This window comes from Rhinoderma darwinii (genome assembly GCF_050947455.1).
Source record: "Rhinoderma darwinii isolate aRhiDar2 chromosome 4 unlocalized genomic scaffold, aRhiDar2.hap1 SUPER_4_unloc_10, whole genome shotgun sequence".
Classification (NCBI taxonomy): Eukaryota; Metazoa; Chordata; class Amphibia; order Anura; family Rhinodermatidae; genus Rhinoderma; species Rhinoderma darwinii.
In genome coordinates, this window is record NW_027461754.1 from 634 (window position 1) to 24,454 (window position 23,821).

The following is a 23,821-nucleotide window of genomic DNA, read 5'->3' on the forward strand; positions in this document are numbered from 1 at the left end:
CATTCTATTCTATTTGTGAACCAGGAGACTCAGGTTGACACTTAAATCTGTTGTCCCACAAAACACAGGATAAGGAATACATGTGTGATTGCTGGGGGGACCTTCAGCGATAAATAGAACGGGGGACCGAAATTCCCCCAAAGTGCTCGATGAGAAGCAAGGGACGTCCAGGGTCTGTGTGCGGCTTGTGTGACCGGCGCTCCATTCATTACTAGACCCCCCAGCGATGACACATGTATCCCCTATCTTGTGTTTTGTGGGACAACCCCTTAAAGGGAAGAGTTTGCCACCCGGAAAAAAAATATAGCCAGCGAGGGGCGCTAAAAGTTAGGATTGTGCCTCTCCTGACATATCTGCTTTACTAAAGACCCCAAAATATTCCAGATGAAATACATTCCGGAACATCTTTTCTTAGAGCTCTACGTTGTGCCATTCCTCTGTTATTCCTCCTAGAAATGTACGAATAAATTAACATTTGGGAGTTACCATCCCCCTGGTCTCACTCTGCCAGCACTGATTGGACATACCAGCTGAGGGTGTCCCTACACAGACTGACACCCAGTTGTCAATGTATTAATTTATTTCTAGGAGGAATAACAGAGGAACAGCAATACCAATGGTCGCATGTGATGGCTACGCCCCCTATAGGGAATCACTGACACTTGTAGGCACACAAGATGAACACGGACTATAAAAGGGGAGAGCCATAAAAACAGCAGCTGAGCTGCCCCCCCCCCCCCCCCCAGAATATCATGTTTTTGGTTTGGGCTCACTATGGGAGACGTGAATACGTGTGATGCGGGGGCAGGGTTACGTACTTGCATGAGTCCACGTATCGCTGCCACGCCATCTGTAGGGCATCCTCACAGTGCCGCACCGCGGGCAGGAAGTAATTGTGGTAGAGAAGGACGAGCAGTTCTCTCAGGTACTCCAGCAGCTGGAAGACCGAATCCGGGATCTGGGACTGGAGCTGTCGGGACAATGGACGGCAGGTTACACAGGGACTAGGCAATCCGATATAATAACGAGCCGCTCGTCTCCTCCGACAGGTCCCAATAATAAAGCGAACTTCTTTATATGGGCGACATTCTGGGCTGAATATTAAAATCAGACAGAAAGCTCCAAATCCCTTGCATAGGTAGGAGGTTAAATGACAATATTCTGCAGCCGCCACTAGGGGGAGCTCACCGCATACTGGATAAACATTGAGCACAATAACTATCTGCAGGGAGCTCCCCCTGGTGGTGGCTGCAGGCAGTCTATGAAGTGGATTTGGCGCTCTGTCAGAAAGAATAAAACAAGCTCCGGCCGTTATAAAGATATATTAAGAAATCAATCAGCGCAGAATGTTTGACCCAAAAACGACTTGAAGTTAATAGGTGGAGAATCACTTTATAGTTGTGGGTGGAGTTCTCCTATAATTATTAATAAAGATGTTAACATTACGATGCATTTCCATGAGGCTAGCGTAAAGGGGCGGGGCTGTGACAACCTCTCATTCTGTGCTTGCCGCCACTGAAGGATGTCAGGTTCACCGGATTAGACGGAGATCTGGCGGATAAAGTAACAGGCTCATGGTGTGCCGTGTGCGGAGTTACCCCTTACAAAAATCCACTAGAGTTGTACAAATAAGAGACTAAAAAGGTCTATAAAACGAGCAGAGAAACGACCACAAGTCTCACCGATCCCGACACAAACACCACAAGAGACGATACAACCCAAGATGGCTTCTGACCCTCGTATATAAAGATCGGTAGTTTATCAATTGACCCAAATCCTAAATTCTCATAAGGACTCCACCTCGGCCCAGATCCCCGGACGGCCAATCAGAGCAACATCAACCACATGACCACGGACAGCGAGACTTGTAGTAGAGGTTTCCCGTCTAGCTTCATAGCGGAGATAACAATTATGTTCTAGCTACACGCGATACCTCCTCTGTAGCCCCTTTGTGGATGGAGTTCCCCTTTAACCCTCGACGTACTTCTCCGCGCTCCTTACCCATTCAATAAACCACGGTAGATTGTCCCTCATGTAGGTCAGCTGTGTGGAACACTTCTGTGTCACCAGTGTAAATCCGTCCCGACTCTTCTCCCATAACATCTCCAGGACCGGTCCCAGCACTTCCACCGCCTGAGAGTAATACACCGGAACGTTGCGCTCTAGCCAGCTGCGGAGTAATGTCACAAGCAGTTACTGCGCACGTCCACGGGACTGGGGAAGAGGTGATGCATGCAGGAATTACATGGGACCTGGTATGTAATACTACACGGGTACGGGGACAGGAGAACTAGGGGTAGCATGGCACGGCTTCTGGGGGAAGGAGCATTAGGCCGCAGCTTCCATTACCGCACAGGTCGGAGCGGGACATCCATTCTTACGCACTTCATTATAAGGGGCTCACCTGTGACACTGCTGAGCGAAAAAACAGCCTTTGCTCCATGCCTGGTGGGAGAGGGTCAGGAGCCCCGTCTGCTGCAGCGCGCCGGCCGTGGAAGAAGCTGAAATCACAAACAAGGGATGATCGTCTGCATGGCTTCACAGCTGCAGGGTCGTGTCATTATCTCCACCAGGACCATTAAAGCACCGGTTCTACCGACCAGGTCCAATTCCAGCAGCCCCACCCCCCGCCTGTATATCACTGACCTTGGAATGATCCGTGCGTCCGAATGTCATGGATCACAAACCCGGCTGTGAATACGAGGGCGACCAGGAAAATCCGGAACCAGGGAATTCCTCGTCCCTTCATCTTCTTCAGGAGAGACTGAAGAAAATACCACAAAGATCAATGTGTCAAGAAGACTGGAACAAGGTCTCCCGCCTCCCAGTGACTGATGAGCGGGGACCTGCGGAGGAGGACTGGGCCTAAAGAACTACACCAGCAGGATCTGTACAGCCCCTCACACCGGAGTCCTGGGGTGCTGAGAGCTGCCTAATATATCACGTGCTACATGCAGCGCTGACCGGAGGCAGGAAACTGCCAATCTTAAGTCCCTAGAATAGTGAGTGCAGCTCTGGAGTATAATACAGGATGTAACTCAGGATCAGTACAGGATAAGTAATGTAATGTATGTACACAGTGACTCCACCAGCAGAATAGTGACTGCAGCTCTGGAGTATAATACAGGATGTAACTCAGGATCAGTACAGGATAAGTAATGTAATGTATGTACACAGTGACACCACCAGCAGAATAGTGAGTGCAGCTCTGGAGTATAATACAGGATATAACTCAGGATCAGTACAGGATAAGTAATGTATGTACACAGTGACACCACCAGCAGAATAGTGAGTGCAGCTCTGGAGTATAATACAGGATATAACTCAGGATCAGTACAGGATAAGTAATGTGTGTACACAGTGACTCCACCAGCAGAATAGTGACTGCAGCTCTGGAGTATAATACAGGATGTAACTCAGGATCAGTACAGGATAAGTAATGTAATGTATGTACACAGTGACTTCACCAGCAGAATAGTGACTGCAGCTCTGGAGTATAATACAGGATGTAACTCAGGATCAGTACAGGATAAGTAATGTATGTACACAGTGACTCCACCAGCAGAATAGTGAGTGCAGCTCTGGAGTATAATACAGGATGTAACTCAGGATCAGTACAGGATAAGTAATGTAATGTATGTACACAGTGACTCCACCAGCAGAATAGTGAGTGCAGCTCTGGAGTATAATACAGGATGTAACTCAGGATCAGTACAGGATAAGTAATGTATGTACACAGTGACTCCACCAGCAGAATAGTGAGTGCAGCTCCGGAGTATAATACAGGATGTAACTCAGGATCAGTACAGGATAAGTAATGTAATGTATGTACACAGTGACTCCACCAGTAGAATAGTGAGTGCAGCTCTGGAGTATAATACAGGATGTAACTCAGGATCAGTACAGGATAAGTAATGTATATACACAGTGACTCCACCAGCAGAATAGTGAGTGCAGCTCTGGAGTATAATACAGGATGTAACTCAGGATCAGTACAGGATAAGTAATGTAATGTATGTACACAGTGACTCCACCAGCAGAATAGTGAGTGCAGCTCTGGAGTATAATACAGGATGTAACTCAGGATCAGTACAGGATAAGTAATGTAATGTATGTACACAGTGACTCCACCAGCAGAATAGTGAGTGCAGCTCTGGAGTATAATACAGGATGTAACTCAGGATCAGTACAGGATAAGTAATGTATGTACACAGTGACTCCACCAGCAGAATAGTGAGTGCAGCTCCGGAGTATAATACAGGATGTAACTCAGGATCAGTACAGGATAAGTAATGTAATGTATGTACACAGTGACTCCACCAGCAGAATAGTGAGTGCAGCTCTGGAGTATAATACAGGATGTAACTCAGGATCAGTACAGGATAAGTAATGTATGTACACAGTGACACCACCAGCAGAATAGTGAGTGCAGCTCTGGAGTATAATACAGGATGTAACTCAGGATCAGTACAGGATAAGTAATGTAATGTATGTACACAGTGACTCCACCAGCAGAATAGTGAGTGCAGCTCTGGAGTATAATACAGGATGTAACTCAGGATCAGTACAGGATAAGTCATGTAATGTATGTACACAGTGACTCCACCAGCAGAATAGTGAGTGCAGCTCTGGAGTATAATACAGGATGTAACTCAGGATCAGTACAGGATAAGTAATGTATGTACACAGTGACTCCACCAGCAGAATAGTGAGTGTAGCTCTGGAGTATAATACAGGATGTAACTCAGGATCAGTACAGGATAAGTAATGTATGTACACAGTGACTCCACCAGCAGAATAGTGAGTGCAGCTCCGGAGTATAATACAGGATCAGTACAGGATAATATAATGTATAAGGAGCGGCGCGCTGGATATTGATGGGACTCTGGGCAGCGCCAGCTCCTTCTGCAGAGTAGATCTTGATCGTCTTGTGGTGTGAGGAGGAGGAGGAGGTGAACCTGTATAACACGCGGAGCTCTTACCTGACACGCAGATTCGCACTGTCCCATCTCCCTTGAATTTGGCGCCTTTTTCGAGAATTCTTCATTGGTCACGCGGAACGACTGCACCGTCTCCATCACAGACTTCCTCATCTGAAAGACGAACAAGTCATTAACCGACTGGTGACCACGGGGACGTTCACCGCCTGTTTCACAGATTTCTCCTCGATAATCAGACGATTTTATTTGATTTTTTTTCCTCACTTTTTAAATTCAAAACAATCCAAATAATTCAAGGCGAAAATCTATCCACTAAGTCTCCCGTATACGGCGATGATGAACCTCCGTATCAGTCAAGAGCATAAGTAGTAAGAGGAGGAGCAGGTTTTAGTTTCCCCTTTGGTGACGGGGCCGCGGATGATTTCGGTTTGCTTAGCTGTGCGGTAACGATGTATAAACATCAGCGTAGACTTGGTTATTGAAATCGCTCACCATTTTGAAGATGCCTGCTTGATGTCAGTGAATTGGGAACATTTTGCAATGCATTCAGAGGCTCATAACCCCTCCCGACCCTTTCTTGCTTACACAGCTGAGGGCTTGTCACAATGGGTCAGTGTAGACCATCCTCTGTGAGCGATCACAACATAAATCCCTCTCCAGTGCTGGACTTCAGGGTGATCGCTCGTACTGACACATTGCAACGATGAAAAATAGAAGACAACCCCCTGTTTCATAAGGGTATATGGATGTCATAGTTGGGGGGGCACTCGGGACCCACTGTACGAGTGAACGTGGATGTACGGAGCTGGCGTGGGGGCGGTGGTGCCATAGGACCCTCGTTCTCACGATCTGTGGATATGCCACAAATGTCTCGGCTGAGAATACCCCTTTAAGGGACACGTCGACAGTCGAGGTTCAGCACGATCCTACACTGAATACGAGGCTGCAGTACAGCGAGGGTTAACTCACCGGCTTAGACGTCGTGTCCCAGGATTTGACCAGATGCTGCAGGAGTAAACTGGAAAACAAGACGGCGCAAAACGGAGTCACAAAAAAATGATTAAAAAAAAAACCAGGGTAAGTGGGGGCCCCTCGACAGGGCGAGAGGGGGTCCGTGGCCCCTCGCACTCACCTGGACTGTGACAGGTGCTTGGTGTAGAGCTGCCGCCACACGCTGAAGCTGAGAGGGTCGAGGTTCAGACATTCATAGAGACTGTGGAGAAGCTGGAAAATAAAGAAGGAGCTGCCGTCAGTGCCGCGTGCGCACCGCACACTGCCGGGCCCGGTTCTGGCTGCGTACCTCTTTCCTCATGACCCCGGGGCAGTTTGGGGTGGCTCTGGACAGGAAGGAAGGGAAGTAGGTGTGCAGCGTGCTCTCCGGGGTCGCTCCGAACGCCAGAACCTTCAGCCTGGGGTACAAGTCCCGGAGCTGCTCCTGCTGACTGTAACACAAGAACATTACAGAGAGCTCACCACGGGAATGTGACACTACAGCGCCCCCTGTGGTGGAGGACACGGACCTGGGAGCATACAGTGGAGCTTCCTCCATACATATAAGATGTACACACTACATCCTCCACAATGCAGCGGGTGTAAAGACTAAGAACCAGCAGGGGGCGCAGGAGAGAGACGCCAGGTGCTGCCACCTGGGGGCTCATACTCCGTATTACATCCCCATCATCCTCGCCAGCCTGATGCCTCTTTCTCTCAGATCTTCATACCTGGAGGACAGCGAGTTGTTCGGCATAAATGCGAAGTCCAGGAGCGGGAAGAAGTCCTTAGGTCCGATCATGCCGAATCCTTTGGTGAGATTAGAGTGCACCCTACGAGAGGAAGCCGTGAAACGTCAGAGGCGGAGAGATCACTGCGTAATATTGTTTGCAAATCCGAAAGGGGCGTGGCCTTGCAGCAAGTACGGCGCCTGTGTAGCAGCCAAAGTAAATGGATGAGGTCACATGACCCCCAGGCTGCCGCCAGACATAGCGTTCGTATATAGACACAAGTGGATTTCTTACTGTTGTGAACTGCAACTCCCAGCATGCCCTGACAATACATCAATATCTCCCCCCATTATAACCAGCAGGGGGCAGCAGAGGACTTACAGCAGGAGACGGTCCAGATAGGATATGGCGTAGGGCGAGAGAGACTTGATCCCCAGCACTGGAAACATGAGGCCGAGCCACACTGCAACCACAAGAAAAGAGCGTCAGTTCTGATAACGAGGGAGGTGCAGCACCCCGACAACGCGCAGCCATGAGAACGAGGGAGCCGCAGCACCCCGACACCAAGCAGCCATGAGAACGAGGGAGGTGCAGCACCCCGACAACGCGCAGCCATGAGAACGAGGGAGGTGCAGCACCCCGATAACGCGCAGCCATGAGAACGAGGGAGGTGCAGCACCCCGACACCGCGCACCCATGAGAACGAGGGAGCCGGGGAGGTGCAGCACGCCGACACCGCGCACCCATGAGAACGAGGGAGCCGGGGAGGTGCAGCACCCCGACACCGCGCACCCATGAGAACGAGGGAGCCAGGAGGTGCAGCACCCCGACAGTGCTCCGTGCACCCATGAGAACGAGGGAGCCAGGAGGTGCAGCACCCCGACAGTGCTCCGTGCACCCACCTTTCAGTCCCTCAGTTAGGTCAGCGTATCCAGCCTGTCCCACAGCCCACATCATGGCCAGACACCGTACCGGCCGGTTCTGCTGAGCCCGCAGCATGTCCAGGTACTGAGGAGGAGAAACACAAACTTAAGAGGGGGGTCCCGGACTTGTGACCAGCTGAACACAGGAGACGCAGACAATATGACATTTTTTCCTCCCCACCGTCCAGAAGCCGTCACATTATTATTTCCCCGCGGCCGCCGGAGGACGAGTTTTTTTGCGGGACGAGTTGTCGTTTTTCACGCCTCAATTTATTGTACTGGAAAATCCTTTATGGGATAAAACAGGAAAAACTGCGATTTCAGAACGTCCCGGCCTCGATGTGGGAAAAATCATCAAGAACATTCACTTTTATTTTTTTTATAAAATAGAGGAAGAAAAAAAAAAAAACGGAAAAATAAAAAAGGTGAATGTGATTTGAGGAGCGGTTGATTGACACGTGGAGCCACCGGGGGAACACCCCAATATATATTTGGTGACCTCGTCCTCTGCCGACCTCAGCCATACCAAATACGTGCGCAATTCTTACACGCAACGTTGGACCGCGACCGGTTAGATATTGACGGCCTGTCCGGAGGAGAAGACATGGACTTGTGGGGACCGGACCGACCCTTTAACCCCTTAAGGACCGACGTCGCTGTACCACTTGGACTTTTTGATCACTTTGTTTAAATGTATTTTAATTTTTTTGGTTTGTGATGTTTGGTTCGCTATTTTATTCCGGTTATTCCCCCTGGCACCCGTGGTCATTGGATCGCTGGCACAATATTCTCCATTTTCACAGCATAAAATTATGGAGATTATTCCAAACTATGAGAAAGACGCTGCAGATGAGATGTAAGGCCCAGGAGAGGCAGCGGACCGTCCTGTGCAGCAGCATGCAGCATGACACAGGCCGGATGTAAACTCCTCCCCACTGCAGGGAGAGGCAGCGGACCGTCCTGTGCAGCAGCATGCAGCATGACACAGGCCGGATGTAAACTCCTCCCCACTGCAGGGAGAGGCAGAGATGATTGGCTGGGGAGATCCTTACATGATCCTACAGGACGCCACATAATACACTGGACTGAGCAGCGGTCTAATATTTTATTACTCGGGAACCTTCCGGAGAGATCAGGACGACATGAGACAGTGAACGCTCCACTCTGGACAGTCCCTACTTGTTAGAAAGTCCCTTCACAATAAGCAGATTACAAAGTCTCCCCCTACTGGGACCCCCAGCGATCAGCTGTGATCTGTTGGGAAACCTGGCAGTAAGTGCTCAGTTTCCCTGCAGCGCTACCAGAGGAGAAATAAAGCATTACAGTTTATCCATTCATAGTGTTGTCTGTGTAATACAGGACGGTTCCTCCAGAGAGACGCTCTACGTCACCGCTCTTCTATAATTGGGTGGATGATGATGGGTTTTCTGGACAACTCCTTTAAACTATCCAGCACCTCCCGCTGCGGACGAGAGCATAGCCTGGCCCCACCCCCGGCAGATAACAGAGAGCGCTCGTTATTACCTTCTTTAAGTTAACGGTTACGGTTTTGGGCTTGTCCAGTAGAATGGCCTGGATACAGATCCGGTAGCCGTGGACTGATTGCGCTGTTTACAAAAGAGAAAGTTATGAGAGGGAACGGCAGACACTAGTCACTACACAGTCAGCGAGGACCAGCAGCAGCCTGACACCACCCTGCAGCCTGCTCACGAGCCAGCGGCCATCATGACAACATACTAAGCCACGCCCCCTCCACCAAGTCATACACAAAGCCACGCCCCCTCCACCAAGTCATACAAAAGCCACGCCCTCTCCACCAAGTCATACACAAAGCCACGTCCCTCCACCAAGTCATACACAAAGCCACGCCCCCTCCACAAGTCATACACAAAGCCACGCCCCCTCCACAAGTCATACACAAAGCCACGCCCCCTCCACCAAGGCATACACAAAGCCACGCCCCCTCCACCAAGTCATACACAAAGCCACGCCCCCTCCACCAAGTCATACACAAAGCCACGCCCTCTCCACCAAGTCATACAAAGCCAGGAACCTCTCCACTAAGTCATACACAAAGCCACGCCCCCTCCGACACCTCCCATAGTGCAATACAGCAGGTCCATGTTGTGGGCTCTGCTAAGCTGTTAGAGATGCTAGCTGATCTTAAACATCAAGGAAACAGCTCCGGATGTAACTAGAGCAGAGGAGAATGCATGTGGAGTGCAGTGTTGAGCGGCGTCTCCTCGGTCGGGCGTTACCTGTGGGTTTATCCAGCTCTTGCAGCATTGAGAATATACAGTGGTCCACAAACATCTCCAGCTCCGAGGACGTCTTCACCAGCAGGGAACGGATGACGCCCTTCAGCTCCTTATTCACCAGGCAGTAGGGATAATCTGAGCGGAGAGGGAACAGCGTTATATACGATACAATAAACCCTGCTCCACCTGTGGGACGTCCCACCCTTGTGTTGCTCTGCACCCGCCAAAGAGGTCACTGTGGGGAGCAGAACATTGCCGCAAGCCACAGGTGCAGCAGACCTCGTAGCCGCAGATCGTACGCAGTGCAGCAGAATGTCTCCCCTGTACTGAACGGCAGGTTCTCCCTAAAAACCAGCGGGGGGGGGGGGGGGGAGTCACGTGACTGACCGTGGGACTGCTGGCTCGGCACCGCCTCGTTCTTGGGGGTCTGCAGCTTGTCGTTCAGGTAGCCCGCCAGGTCCTTCACCCAGATTTGGGGGTTCTCGGGAAACATACTCTGACTCCTCTCCATCTCCCTCTGAAGATCCGACAGGTTCAGCTGCAGAGAAAAAGTAACCGCAACGTTTATAGCCGGCCCGTCTACTCCAGTCACATCCAGAGCTGCACTCGCAATACTGCTGGCTGCCACATGGAATCGGCCATTCTGCTGACACTTCCCACTAACATGGCGCTCTTTCAGGTAATGCACGAACACTCGGCTGCGCTGCATCATCGGAGATGACGTGTATCTCTACATCTGACTGCAGTACGGATGTTGTACAAGAGGTGAGATACTGCACATAATAAAAACCACGGCAGAATGGAAGGTGACTGGAGTAGAAGACATCACGTAACAGCAGACCTGGATGTGAGTGGAGTATAACATGAGGTAACAGTGGTGTGAATAAGTGCTGCTCTGGATGGGACTGGAGTATACAAGATGTAATAGGCGTGTGGCGAGTGCAGCTCTGGATGTGAGTGGAGTGTATATATAAGGGTAACAGTGGTGTGGTGAGTGCTGCTCTGGATGTGAGTGGAGTATACACGATGTAACAGCGGTGTGGTGAGTGCAGCTCTGGATGTGAGTGGAGTGTATATATAAGGGTAACAGCGGTGTGGTGAGTGCAGCTCTGGATGTGAGTGGAGTATATATATAAGGGTAACAGCGGTGTGGTGAGTGCTGCTCTGGAAGGGAGTGGAGTATACACGATGTAACAGTGGTGTGGCGAGTGCTGCTCTGGATGTGAGTGGAGTATACACGATGTAACAGTGGTGTGGCGAGTGCTGCTCTGGATGTGAGTGGAGTATTTATAAGGGTAACAGTGGTGTGGCGAGTGCTGCTCTGGATGTGAGTGGAGTATACACGATGTAACAGCGGTGTGGTGAGTGCTGCTCTGGATGTGAGTGGAGTATACACGATGTAACAGCGGTGTGGTGAGTGCTGCTCTGGATGTGAGTGGAGTATACACGATGTAACAGTGGTGTGGTGAGTGCTGCTCTGGATGTGAGTGGAGTATACACGATGTAACAGTGGTGTGGTGAGTGCTGCTCTGGATGTGAGTGGAGTATTTATAAGGGTAACAGTGGTGTGGTGAGTGGTGCTCTGGATGTGAGTGGAGTATACACGATGTAACGAGTGCTGCTCTGGATGTGAGTGGAGTATACACGATGTAACGAGTGCTGCTCTGGATGTGAGTGGAGTATACACGATGTAACAGCGGTGTGGTGAGTGCTGCTCTGGATGTGAGTGGAGTAGAACATGATGTAGCTCAGGAGGAGAGGTTACATGTTGCTGACACTCACCGCCCGCAGGGCCTCCTCCAGCGTGGCATGTCTCCCCGGAGCAGAGGAGCTGCTCCCCCCTGAAGACGTCTTCTTTGCGCTCTTGCTTGGCGGCTGCGGCTTCTTGGTCTGGGGCTCTGAGCTGCTGCGGGGAGGAACCTGCTCCTTGTTCTGCTTCTTCATCATCTTCTCGAAGCCCAGCTCATAGACTGACGGCTGGATGGGAACTGCAATACACGAGACGAGGGGTCACCACTGAGGAGGAGGAGGCGGCGAGGGGTCACCACTGAGGAGGAGGAGGCGGCGAGGGGGTCACCACTGAGGAGGAGGAGGCGGCGAGGGGGGTCACCACTGAAGAGGAGGAGGCGGCGAGGGGGGTCACCACTGAAGAGGAGGAGGCGGCGAGGGGGGTCACCACTGAAGAGGAGGAGGCGGCGAGGGGTCACCACTGAAGAGGAGGAGGCGGCGAGGGGTCACCACTGAAGAGGAGGCAGCGGCGAGGGGTCACCACTGAAGAGGAGGAGGAGGAGGCGGCGAGGGGTCACCACTGAAGAGGAGGAGGAGGAGGCGGCGGCGAGGGGTCACCACTGAAGAGGAGGAGGAGGAGGCGGCGGCGAGGGGTCACCACTGAAGAGGAGGAGGAGGAGGTGGCGAGGGGTCACCACTGAAGTGGAGGAGGAGGCGAGGGGTCACCACTGAAGAGGAGGCGGTGAGGGGTCACCACTGAGGAGGAGGCGTGGGGGGATTCACCACTGAGGGGGCGGCAGCCAAGGGGGGGGGGGGTTCGCCACTGAGGGGGCGGCAGCCAAGGGGGGGGGTTCGCCACTGAGGGGGCGGCAGCCAAGGGGGGGGGTTCGCCACTGAGGGGGCGGCAGCCAAGGGGGGGGGGTTCGCCACTGAGGGGGCGGCAGCCAAGGGGGGGGGGGTTCGCCACTGAGGGGGCGGCAGCCAGGGGGGGAGGGTTCGCCACTGAGGGGGCGGCAGCCAGGGGGGGAGGGTTCGCCACTGAGGGGGCGGCAGCCAGGGGGGGAGGGTTCGCCACTGAGGGGGCGGCAGCCAGGGGGGAGGGTTCGCCACTGAGGGGGCGGCAGCCAGGGGGGAGGGTTCGCCACTGAGGGGGCGGCAGCCAGGGGGGAGGGTTCGCCACTGAGGGGGCGGCAGCCAGGGGGGAGGGCTCGCCACTGAGGGGGCGGCAGCCAGGGGGGAGGGCTCGCCACTGAGGGGGCGGCAGCCAGGGGGGAGGGTTCGCCACTGAGGGGGCGGCAGCCAGGGGGGAGGGTTCGCCACTGAAGGGGCGGCAGCCAGGGGGGAGGGTTCGCCACTGAGGGGGGCGCCAGCCAGGGGGGAGGGTTCGCCACTGAGGGGGCGGCAGCCAGGGGGGGGGGGTTCGCCACTGAGGGGGCGGCAGCCAGGGGGGGGTTCACCACTGAGGGGGCGGCAGCCAGGGGGGGGTTCACCACTGAGGGGGCGGCAGCCAGGGGGGGGGGTTCACCACTGAGGAGGCGGCAGCCAGGGGGGGGGTTCGTTACTGAGGGGGCGGCAGCCAGGGGGAGGGTTCGCCACTGAGAGGGCGGCAGCCAGGGGGGGGGTTCGCCACTGAGGGGGCGGCAGCCAGGGGGGGGTTCGCCACTGAGGGGGCGGCAGCCAGGGGGGGGGGTCACCACTGAGGGGGCGGCAGCCAGGGGGGGGGGTTCACCACTGAGGAGGCGGCAGCCAGGGGGGAGGGTTCGCCACTGAGGGGGCGGCAGCCAGGGGGGAGGGTTCGCCACTGAGGGGGCGGCAGCCAGGGGGGAGGGTTCGCCACTGAGGGGGCGGCAGCCAGGGGGGGGGTTCGCCACTGAGGGGGCGGCAGCCAGGGGGGGGTTCGCCACTGAGGGGGCGGCAGCCAGGGGGGGGTTCACCACTGAGGGGGCGGCAGCCAGGGGGGGGGTTCGCCACTGAGGGGGCGGCAGCCAGGGGGGGTTCACCACTGAGGAGGCGGCAGCCAGGGGGGGGGTTCACCACTGAGGAGGCGGCAGCCAGGGGGGGGGTTCGCCACTGAGGGGGCGGCAGCCAGGGGGGAGGGTTCGCCACTGAGGGGGCGGCAGCCAGGGGGGAGGGTTCGCCACTGAGGGGGCGGCAGCCAGGGGGGAGGGTTCGCCACTGAGGGGGCGGCAGCCAGGGGGGAGGGTTCGCCACTGAGGGGGCGGCAGCCAGGGGGGAGGGTTCGCCACTGAGGGGGCGGCAGCCAGGGGGGAGGGTTCGCCACTGAGGGGGCGGCAGCCAGGGGGGAGGGTTCGCCACTGAGGGGGCGGCAGCCAGGGGGGAGGGTTCGCCACTGAGGGGGCGGCAGCCAGGGGGGGGGTTCGCCACTGAGGGGGCGGCAGCCAGGGGGGGGTTCGCCACTGAGGGGGCGGCAGCCAGGGGGGGGTTCACCACTGAGGGGGCGGCAGCCAGGGGGGGGGGTTCGCCACTGAGGGGGCGGCAGCCAGGGGGGGGTTCACCACTGAGGGGGCGGCAGCCAGGGGGGGGGTTCACCACTGAGGAGGCGGCAGCCAGGGGGGGGGTTCACCACTGAGGAGGCGGCAGCCAGGGGGGGTCACCACTGAGGAGACTTCCCCGCCCCGTGCCACACATTGTGTAAGGAAAGTCACCACCATCTGCTCTACAAACAGTAACGGAGCGTCGTTAGCGGAATGTATAATGTAATATTAGAGTAATGTAGTAGTTTTTTCTATGTGCGGCCCATGTACCCGGCAGAGATTGAGACCCTTGATCTAGGGGGTTAAATTGTGGCAATTTTATCAGCGTGGTGCAGAGTTTGTGATAGTTTGGATATGTCAGGGCTCCTCCTCCGGCTCCTCCTCCTCCGCGACACTGAAGTCTGACGCACACATTGTAATATTCTGTGTCATTCAGTGCAGAGTGGAGGCCGGGGCTGAGAGACCAGAAGATGGCGGCTGTGCCCTCCCCCCAGACCTGCAGAGCAGCCGAGAACCTGCAAAGACGCCAAACAAAAGCCCTAACGTCAGGGAGAAGCGGCCCGGCCCGCCGCAGCCTCCTCGTCCCCGCAGCCTCCCCACCCCCGGCCCGCCGCAGCCTCCTCGTCCCTGCAGCCTCCCCACCCCCGGCCCGCCACAGCCTCCTCGTCTCTGCAGACTCCCCGCCCCCGCAGCCTCCCCGCCCCCGGCCCGCCGCAGCCTCCTCCTCGTCCCCGCAGACTCCCCGCGCCCGCAGACTCCCCGCGCCCGCAGACTCCCCGCGCCCGCAGACTCCCCACCCCCGCAGACTCCCTGCCCCCATCCCGCTGCAGCCTCCTCGCCCCCATCCCCGCAGACTCCCTGCCCCCATCCCGCTGCAGCCTCCTCGCCCCCGCAGACTCCCCGTCCCGCTGCAGCCTCCTCGTCCCCGCAGACTCCCCGCCCCCGTCCCGCCACAGCCCGCTCGTCCCCGCCCCCGTCCCGCCGCAGCCCGCTCGTCCCCGCCCCCTCCTCCCGCCACAGCCTCCCTGCCCGCCACAGCCTCCTCACCCCCGCAGCCTCCCTGCCCGCCACAGCCTCCTCGCCCCCGCAGACTCCAGGCCCCCTATTTCTATTCACAAGACAGGGTCCGGGTGTCTTGGTCCATTTTTGACAGCCGTTTTACATCCATTCCGTGTTTCCGTTTTTCACAGCCGACCGGGACCCGTTTTGCAGCAGTTTTCACTGTCCTTTTTAAACACACATGAGTTTCATTTGTAGATAGCGCCATTGGGGAACCCCCGGCCAGAGCGTCAGCAATGTTCAGGCCGTGTGCTCGCGGCAGCACCCGGCGTTCATCCGATGGACCATACAATAGGGATATGGCGCCGGACCTCACAGGGGGCCGCTTACAGAGACGCTGCACGTAACACGGGATCCGGCGCCACAACAGATCCCATAGAAAGCTACAGGATCCGTTCTAGCATCAGTTTCTTACAGACTTCTCTGCAACACGCCGGAGGGAAACCGACAGGGATAACGGACATGTGTGAACAGCCCCTTACACAGACGCTGCACCACCAGCCACTGTACAACTACAAGTCCCAGCAGCCTCCAGTAATATGCCAAAATAACAGGGACAGTCAAAAACACACCCCTCTATGCTGACTGGCAGAGCATGCTGGGACTTGTAGTCCAGAGGGAGGAGACAGTGGAGGACGTGCCTGACAGAGGTTGAGTGGGGGTCAGAACCACAAGTCCCAGCAGCCTCCTGTCAGGCAGAGCACGTGGTCCTGTCATTACACCCAGGCAGCACCAGGAGATGGGACGCTGGGACTTGTAGTTCTTCAGTGCCCGGATTACAATAGGACTCTCCCTCCCAATACAGAACTACAAGTCCCACCAGCCTCCTGCCTGGCAGAGATTGACGTTACCGGTAACCCAGCACTTCTGCGCAGCCATGGAGACCGCCGCCCCCTTCCCCTGCATTCCGAATACCCGCCACACAGGCAGAGACTCAACTGCCGTGCCCTGGAGCATCATGGGACTTGTAGTTAGAAGATACCTCTAGTGACGACTTACCCCCCGCGGTGATGACGACCACTTTCGGAGGCAAGTTGCTCTCCCCCAGCGCTCTCCTGCGATCTCCGTTCTTCTTGCTTTTCCCGACCACTTTCCATTTGCCATCACCAGTAGCTCCGGAAGCCATGTTTGATGTCTGCGCTCACAGCTCGTCGTCACTTCCGGTAAACCGGCGACCACTAGCCCCGCCTCTTCCCTCGAACAGGTGACGTCGCTCTCTCTGATTGGCTGTGCCCTCTAGAAGAAGCCGGCGGCGGGGTTTTACGTCAGACTGCGCCACGTCTTTGCTAGTTTAGGATTACGTCAGCTTGGAGACGGCGGAAGGGGAGTGGCATATAACTGGTCACATGACGCGGAAGTTTGCGAGCGGTTGCTATGGAGCTGCTTCCCCTTCGGCAGTGACGAGTGTCATGGCTGCCTTGTGCTGATATTTCCATGGTGTGTGATAAGTGAGGCGCACCGGGTGACGGTCATCATTGTAATGGTCAATGGGGGAATTCAGGAGAACTGCGACCAATCACAGTTCAGTTTTCTTACTTGTAACACTCTTCAAAAATGAAAGCTGTGTTGTGATTGGTTGCTATGGGTAACAAGTAGTTTTCATCAATTGTCCCCAATGTCAATGCGGCATAATCTTTTTGGCGTTTCTCGTCCGACACTTTAGACGCAATTCTACCCCGCGCCGCCTCATGACTGGCATGCACGCACGCACGCCAGTTATTTCTGCACTTCTTAAAGGGACCTTTCATTCCTAGTAAAAAAATGACTATATCCGACCAGCGCCGATGACGTCGGAGGGGGTGGGGGACGGCGGGTAGGTTGACTATTCATTTGCTGTGTATAGTCCAATTTTTTTTATTTGGACTGAAGGGTCGCTTTAAATTGTCAAGTTTAATGACTTCTTAGCCACGCCCCTCACTTAAAACGTCAAATATTGAATATGACGTAAAATGTGCTGACAAAAAAATTTGCATTCTGCAGAACTAAGGATTCTGGGAAAAAATATTTAATACCCCTGTCTGCACAATGGAATGGTATGGTCCGTGGACGCGGCCTGCGAGGACAAGACACGGGGTTGGGCGATTTCCGGCATTCAATCGTCAATATAGTTATGCCATTTTTGTTTTTTAATAAAAAAATATCTATCAGTGTGTTTGGTGCAACTTTCTAATTAGTTTTTATTAAAAATAGTTTTCACTTTTGGAGATGCAGCTGCTTTGTATCCTGTAATCGTCAGCGGGACTGACGGCTTCGGTGACAACGGGTCAGAGACACGCAGGACCCACCTGTAATCGATCACATCTAAGTCCTGAACTGTCAGAGACACGCAGGACCCGCTGACACTCAACCCGTCAGTCCCGCTGAGCTGACGGATCCAGGTCTCAGCGCACGATACAGCTGCTCTCTACACAGGATACAAAGCAGCTGTATCTCAAGAAGTAAAAATATTTTTTTAATAAAAACTTATTACAAAGTTGCACCAAACAAACACAGAAAAATAAAATACATTTTCTTTCGATGGTGTTCATAGCGTTTAAATCATGTCATAGGGCCAGTGAGGAGCTTGGGTGTATTCGCGCTGCGTTCTCTGTGTACGTTCCGGGAACACTTCCAGTAAATATGACGCGTCTATCTGTAGGGCACCATTCACCGGCGGGATGCCAGAAGAGTGTCCCTTTATCATCCGTCGGTCTATATACATTGTGCCATTCCATACAGAGGCGTCCACCCTGTGCGTACACATACCATGGATGTCCATGGCCATGGCCGTCGATTTTTAAGTCAGAACGACGGGCCGTGGCCATAGACGTTACAGTATCCCCCCTCTTACGCCCCCTCTTCTTTGGACCAGAGCGGTAGAGAAACTTCCTCACGAGGACAGGAGCATCGATCTTCTCCTCTGGCTCCCAAGACTTCTCCTCTGGGCCGAACTCCCTCCAATCCACTAAATAAAATGCTGAACTAGGAGTCCTGGAGTAGCGGTTCAGGACCACTGGTTTCAGCAGGGAGACGCGGAAGGAGTTAGGAATCCTGAGGGTAGGGGGGAGCCGCAGCTTGTAGGATACCGGGTTGATCTGTAGCAGGATTTCGAAGGGTCCGAAGAACCTAGGAACAAATTTGCACGACGGCACCTTCAGCCGGATATTCCTAGAAGACAACCAGACTTTAGTCCCTGGAAGGAACTGCGGAGGAGCCCGTCTTCTTGTATCTGACTTTCTCTTCATGCGGTCCACCGCCAACATGATAGAAGATCGGGTCTGTTGCCAAATCTGTAGAAAGTCCCTGAAGGTAGAATCGGTTGCAGGCACCTGGGACATAGTAGAGACAGGAAGAGGTATACGAGGATGCTGACCGTAGACGAAGAATGGACTGGAAGTGGTCGACTCACTGGTGTGGTTATTATAAGAGAACTCTGCCCACGGGAGTAACTTTACCTAATCATCATGGCGCCTGGAAGCAAAGTGACGTAGATAGTTCTACATAATCTGGTTAACTCTCCCGACTTGCCCATTGGACTGGGGAGGATAGGCTGAAGATAAGTCCAATTTTACACCGAGGAGGCCGCAGAGTGCTCTCCAAAATTTCGAGGTGAACTGGACCCCTCGGTCCGAGACAATATACAGGGGCAAGCCGTGCAGATGGAAGATGTGTTGGATGATGAGGTCAGCCAATCACGTAGCAGACGGCAGGCCGGTCAAGGGGATGAAATTAGCCATCTTGGAAAATCGATCCACCACTACCCAGATCACACTGCAACTCGCAGAAGAAGGAAGATCCGTGACAAAGTCCATTGCGACAGGTTGCCAGGGGGCAACGGGCACAGGCAGTGGTTGGAGCAGGCCAGCAGGTATGGAGTGAGCAACTTTATTTGTTGCGCATACCGTGCATGAGGAGACAATGTCCATAACGTCTTTGGGTAGCGTGGGCCATCAGAACTGACGGGTGATTAGATCTTGGGTCTTACGAGCACCCGCGTGACCTGCCAGCTTAGAACTGTGACCCCAGCGAATAATTCTTCCTCTGTTTGCCAGACGCACAAAAGTCCTTCCCGGAGGAATGTCTCTAACTTGCAGGGGATTCACAGAGAAGATGCAGGACGGGTCAATATTATTCTGTGGAGATTCCATAGCGTCCTCAGTTTCAAAAGATCTAGACAAGGTGTCAGCCCCACATTCTTGTCAGCGGGTCGGTAGTGGAGTTCGAACCGGAACCGAGCAAAGAACAACGACCACCTGGCTTGACGAGGATTCAACCGATGGGCTGTCTGTAGGTAGGTCAAATTCTTGTGATCTGTGAAGATCAGGATAGGATGAACCGCGCCTTCCAGTAGATGTCTCCACTCCTGCAGAGCCAGCTTGATGGCCAGTAACTCCCGATCCCCAATTGAGTAGTTGCAATCTGCGGAATAAAACAGCTTGGAATAGTAGCCACATACCACAGCCTTGCCTTTCGATCCTCTCTGGAACAACAGTGCACCAGCACCAACCGAGGAGGAGTCCACCTCTAACGAAAACTGTAGGGATACATCAGGGTGGTGCAGAATGGAGGCAGACGTGAAGGCTTTTTTTAAGGATTCAAATGCGGCTTCAGCCTCCTCAGTCCACATTTTGGCATTCCTACCCTTCTTAGTGAGGGTGGAGACAGGAGCAGTCAAAGTTGAGAAGTTGGGGATGAACAGCCGGGAGAAGTTGGCGAATCCCAGGAAGCGTTGTATGGCCCTTAAGCCTTGGGGGCATGGACACTCCAGGACAGCCTTGGCCTTCTGGGGGGTCCATCTTGAGGCCCTGATCGGAGATAATATAGCCCAGGAAGGATAGAGACTTCTTCTCAAACACACACTTCTCCAGCTTCGCATAAAGGCGATTCTCTCTTAGATGGAACAACACCTGGCGGACATGACTTTGATGAGTTACTGGATCTGGGGAAAAAAATCAAAATGTCATCGAGATACACCACAACACAAACATAAAGGAGATCACGAAAAATGTCATTGACAAATTCTTGAAATACTGCGGGGGCGTTACACAGGCAGAAGGACATAACTAAGTATTCGTAGTGCCCATCACGAGTATTAAAGGCAATCTTCCACTCGTGACCTCGACGAATCCGGATCAGATTGTAGGTCCCCCGCAGGTCCAGTTTAGAATTTTTTTTTGCCCCCCCCCGTATTCGATCAAACAGTTCAGAAATCAAAGGCAGAGGGTACCTGTTCTTCACCATGATCTGGTTTAGGCCTCGGTAGTCAATGCAAGGTCGTAGCGATCCATCTTTTTTCTTAGCAAAGAAGAGCCCCGCCGGGGATGAGGATTTACGAATGAAATTCCTCTTCAGGTTCTCCTTAATGTAGGCCGACATGGACTGGGTCTCTGGCAAGGAGAGAGGATACACTCTACCACGAGGAGGAGACGATTCAGGAACCAGGTCGATCAGACAATCATATGCCCGGTGTGGCGGCAAGGTCTCAGCCTCCTTTTGTTGAAGACATCGAAGAACATTGTGAAACAAGAAGGCAACCCTGTCAATGGCTTATGAGGAGCAGGATGTGGCGACTGGATATGGCCCAGACAGCGGTCAAGACACTTCGGACACCACTGGAGATCCCCTCCAGAGTTCCAATCGAGGACGGGGGCGTGCAGACAGAGCCAAGGCAAACCCAGCAGCACGGGGTTGACGGCCTTGGACAGGACGAACAGGGAGATGAGTTCAGCATGAAGGGCTCCCACTTGGAGTCTCAATGGCTTGGTCACGGACACAACTGGGTCAGGCAATGTCAGTCCATCCACCGAGGCAACGATCAATGGCCTTTCAAGCAGGATAGTAGGCAACTGAAGAAGATCCACAAGGTCTTGGCAGATTAAGTTGGCTGCAGAGCCGGAGTCCAGATAGGCATAGACCGGATGGGACCTCTCGCCAGCAGTGATGGTTTCGGGAATGAATATTTTGGAAGAGAGTTCTCGATTCAATGTGTTGACGCCCAGGGTTGTCTCTCCAACTAAACCTAGGCACTGGGGTTTTTTGGCTTCTGAGGACACAGACGCACAACATGGCCAGCGAGGCCGCAATATAAGCAAAGTCCAGAGGTGCGCCTGCGCATTTTCTCCTGGACCGATCATTTTAGTCGGTCTACTTGCATCGGGACCTCGGGCAAAGAAATAGAAGCAGGCAAGAGAGGTTGCTGGAAGTTGGGCGCCAGTCTAGGACGCCGACGCTCCTGACGAACCTCGTGAGATCTCTCCCTCAGCCTTATGTCTACCCGAGTGGCAAGCAGAATCAAGTCGTCCAAGGGGGCAGGTCTCGAGCGGCCAGTTCGTCCTTGATCTCGGACAACAGACCATGCCAAAAGGATGCCTCCAAGGCCTCATTGTTCCAGGATAGCTCTCCTGCCAGAGTCCGGAACTGGATCGTATATTCGCCCACGGAGGTGTCCTCTTGGCGAAGTTTGAAAATGGCAGTGGCTGCCAACGAGACTCACCCAGGCACCTCGAAAACAGTCCGGAATATTCGCACAAACCCCTGGAAATCTTGGGTCTCGGGTCCCTGACGTTCCCAGATAGGATTAGCCCATGCCAGGGCCTTGCCAGTCAGGAGGGATATGATGAATGCGATCTTGGCTTCGTCCGACGGAAATGCTCGGGAGTGCAGGGTAAAATGAATGTGGCATTGGTTCAGAAAACCCCGACATGCACTGGCATCTTCATCGAACCAAGAGGGCAATGGCAGCGAGAACCAAGGATCCGGGCAGAAACTGCCAGGAGGAGTAACAGGAGGGTCGGCTTGAGGGGCTTGCATAGCGGCAGGAAGAGAAGCAACTAGCGTCCCTAGCTGCTGTGCCATAGAGTCCACTGCCTCAAGGAGCTGATCCTGCCTAGCTCGGAGAACCAGCAGGTCCGCCTGCATAGCTTGGGAGGGTGACAAGCCTTTGAATTGGCCAGCGGAGTCCATGGCCAGAGCGTACTGTCACGATGCGGGGTGTGGACCCACTGGGCCGTACCGCGTAGCGGGATGGCAGCTGGCCAAACAGGTAAAGTACAGAGTTCAAGAGTTCAGCGAGGATACCTGAGGCAACATAGTAGCGAGGCAGGCACGTCCAGGACCAGGCGGCGGGAAGACGTCAGATGAGGCATAGCAAATCAAGCGTAGACTGTAGCACAGCACGGCACTAGAACTGGGTTACACGGAAACAGGATACGGGATATAGGAACAAGGTACACTGGGAGACCATTAGCAGGACAAACTATGGGTAACAAACAACGCTCTGGCAACTAGCAAGAGGGCAAAATGCGCGCACTGGCCCTTTAAGACCGTGCAGACGCAGGTGCGCGCGCCCGCCGGAGATAGTCTCGAAGTCCGGAAGTGAGTGCCGGCGCCTCACAGGAAGACGACGCTGCACACAGGTAAGATGTCCATGGCCACAGCCGTCGAGGTTTAGGTCAGAACGATGGGCCGTGGCCATACACGTTACAATAAGTCTATGGCCATGTTACTGTATATGTTGCCCATGTACAAGTTTATGGCCATGTTACTGTATATGTTGCCCATGTACAAGTCTATGGCCATGTTACTGTATATGTAGCACCTGTAAAAGTCTATGGCCATGTTACTGTATATGTTGCCCCTGTACAAGTCTATGGCCATGTTACTGTATATGTAGCCCCTGTACAAGTCTATGGCCATGCTGCTGTATATGTTACCCCAGTACAAGTCTATGGCCATGTTACTGCATAAGTTGCCCCTGTACAGGTCTATGGCCATGTTACTGTATATGTTGCCCATGTACAAGTCTATGGCCATGTTACTGTATATGTTGCCCCTGTACAAGTCTATGGCCATGCTACTGTATATGTAGCCCCTCTACAAGTCTATGGCCATGTTACTGTATATGTAGAACCTGTAAAAGTCTATGACCATGTTACTGTATATGTTGCCCATGTACAAGTCTATGGCCAAGTTACTGTATATGTTGCCCCTATACAAGTCTATGGCCATGCTACTGTATATGTAGCCCCTCTACAGGTCTATGGCCATGTTACTGTATATGTAGCACCTGTAAAAGTCTATGGCCATGTTACTGTATATGTTGCCCCTGTACAGGTCTATGGCCATGTTACTGTGTCACGGTTTGTGGGTATGTGGACCCACTAGGCTGCACCGCCATAGCAGGGAGGCAGCTGGCCAAACAACAGGGAACCCCAGCAATACAAAGTCCCACACAAGGACACCTGGATAGTCCAGACAGTGGCCGCAGCTCTAGCATGGATGGAGGTGGGTGCAGCAGGTAACGCCAGATGTGGCGGATGACAGCAGGTGCCACAGGTTGCGCCAAACGAGGTGAATCCCTCTGGACGTGGCAGATGACACAGGACGTGAAGGATGACAGCAGGTGCCGCTGGTTGCGCCAGACGTGGCGAATCCCTCTGGATGTGGCAGATGACACATTATGTGGCAAACAACAGCAGGTGCAGTAGACACGACTCCAACTAGTAGGTACAGGAACAAGAACACACCACGGGATACAGGAACAGGTAAAGGGCACGGGTAACAAGTGGAATGGGAAACACTAAGGAACCATTTGAAAGACAGACTTGGGATATACTAACAATGGCTCAGGCAAGGATCAGACGGGCTGGGGCCTTCTTATAGTCCAGGAAATCATGTATGTTGATGATGATGATTTTCTAGATGTGCGTGCGCTGGCCC

General features: G+C 53.9%; 1 protein-coding gene across 1 annotated transcript; it reads right to left on the reverse strand.

Moving 5' to 3' along the window:
* Window positions 1-773: 773 nt before the first annotated feature.
* LOC142683595 (transmembrane protein 214-A-like) lies at window positions 774-16,362 on the reverse strand (the record flags this gene model as incomplete). Its single annotated transcript, XM_075847442.1, has 16 exons — window positions 16,124-16,362; window positions 11,625-11,830; window positions 10,230-10,380; window positions 9,843-9,977; window positions 9,109-9,191; window positions 7,564-7,669; window positions 7,043-7,124; window positions 6,662-6,763; window positions 6,241-6,382; window positions 6,073-6,164; window positions 5,910-5,958; window positions 4,983-5,093; window positions 2,647-2,764; window positions 2,405-2,501; window positions 2,002-2,170; window positions 774-970 (listed from the first exon to the last, which is right to left on the reverse strand). Coding segments are annotated over exons 1-16 (1,967 nt in total), but the record flags the coding sequence as incomplete, so codon positions are not given.
* Between the last annotated feature and the right edge of the window lie 7,459 nt (window positions 16,363-23,821).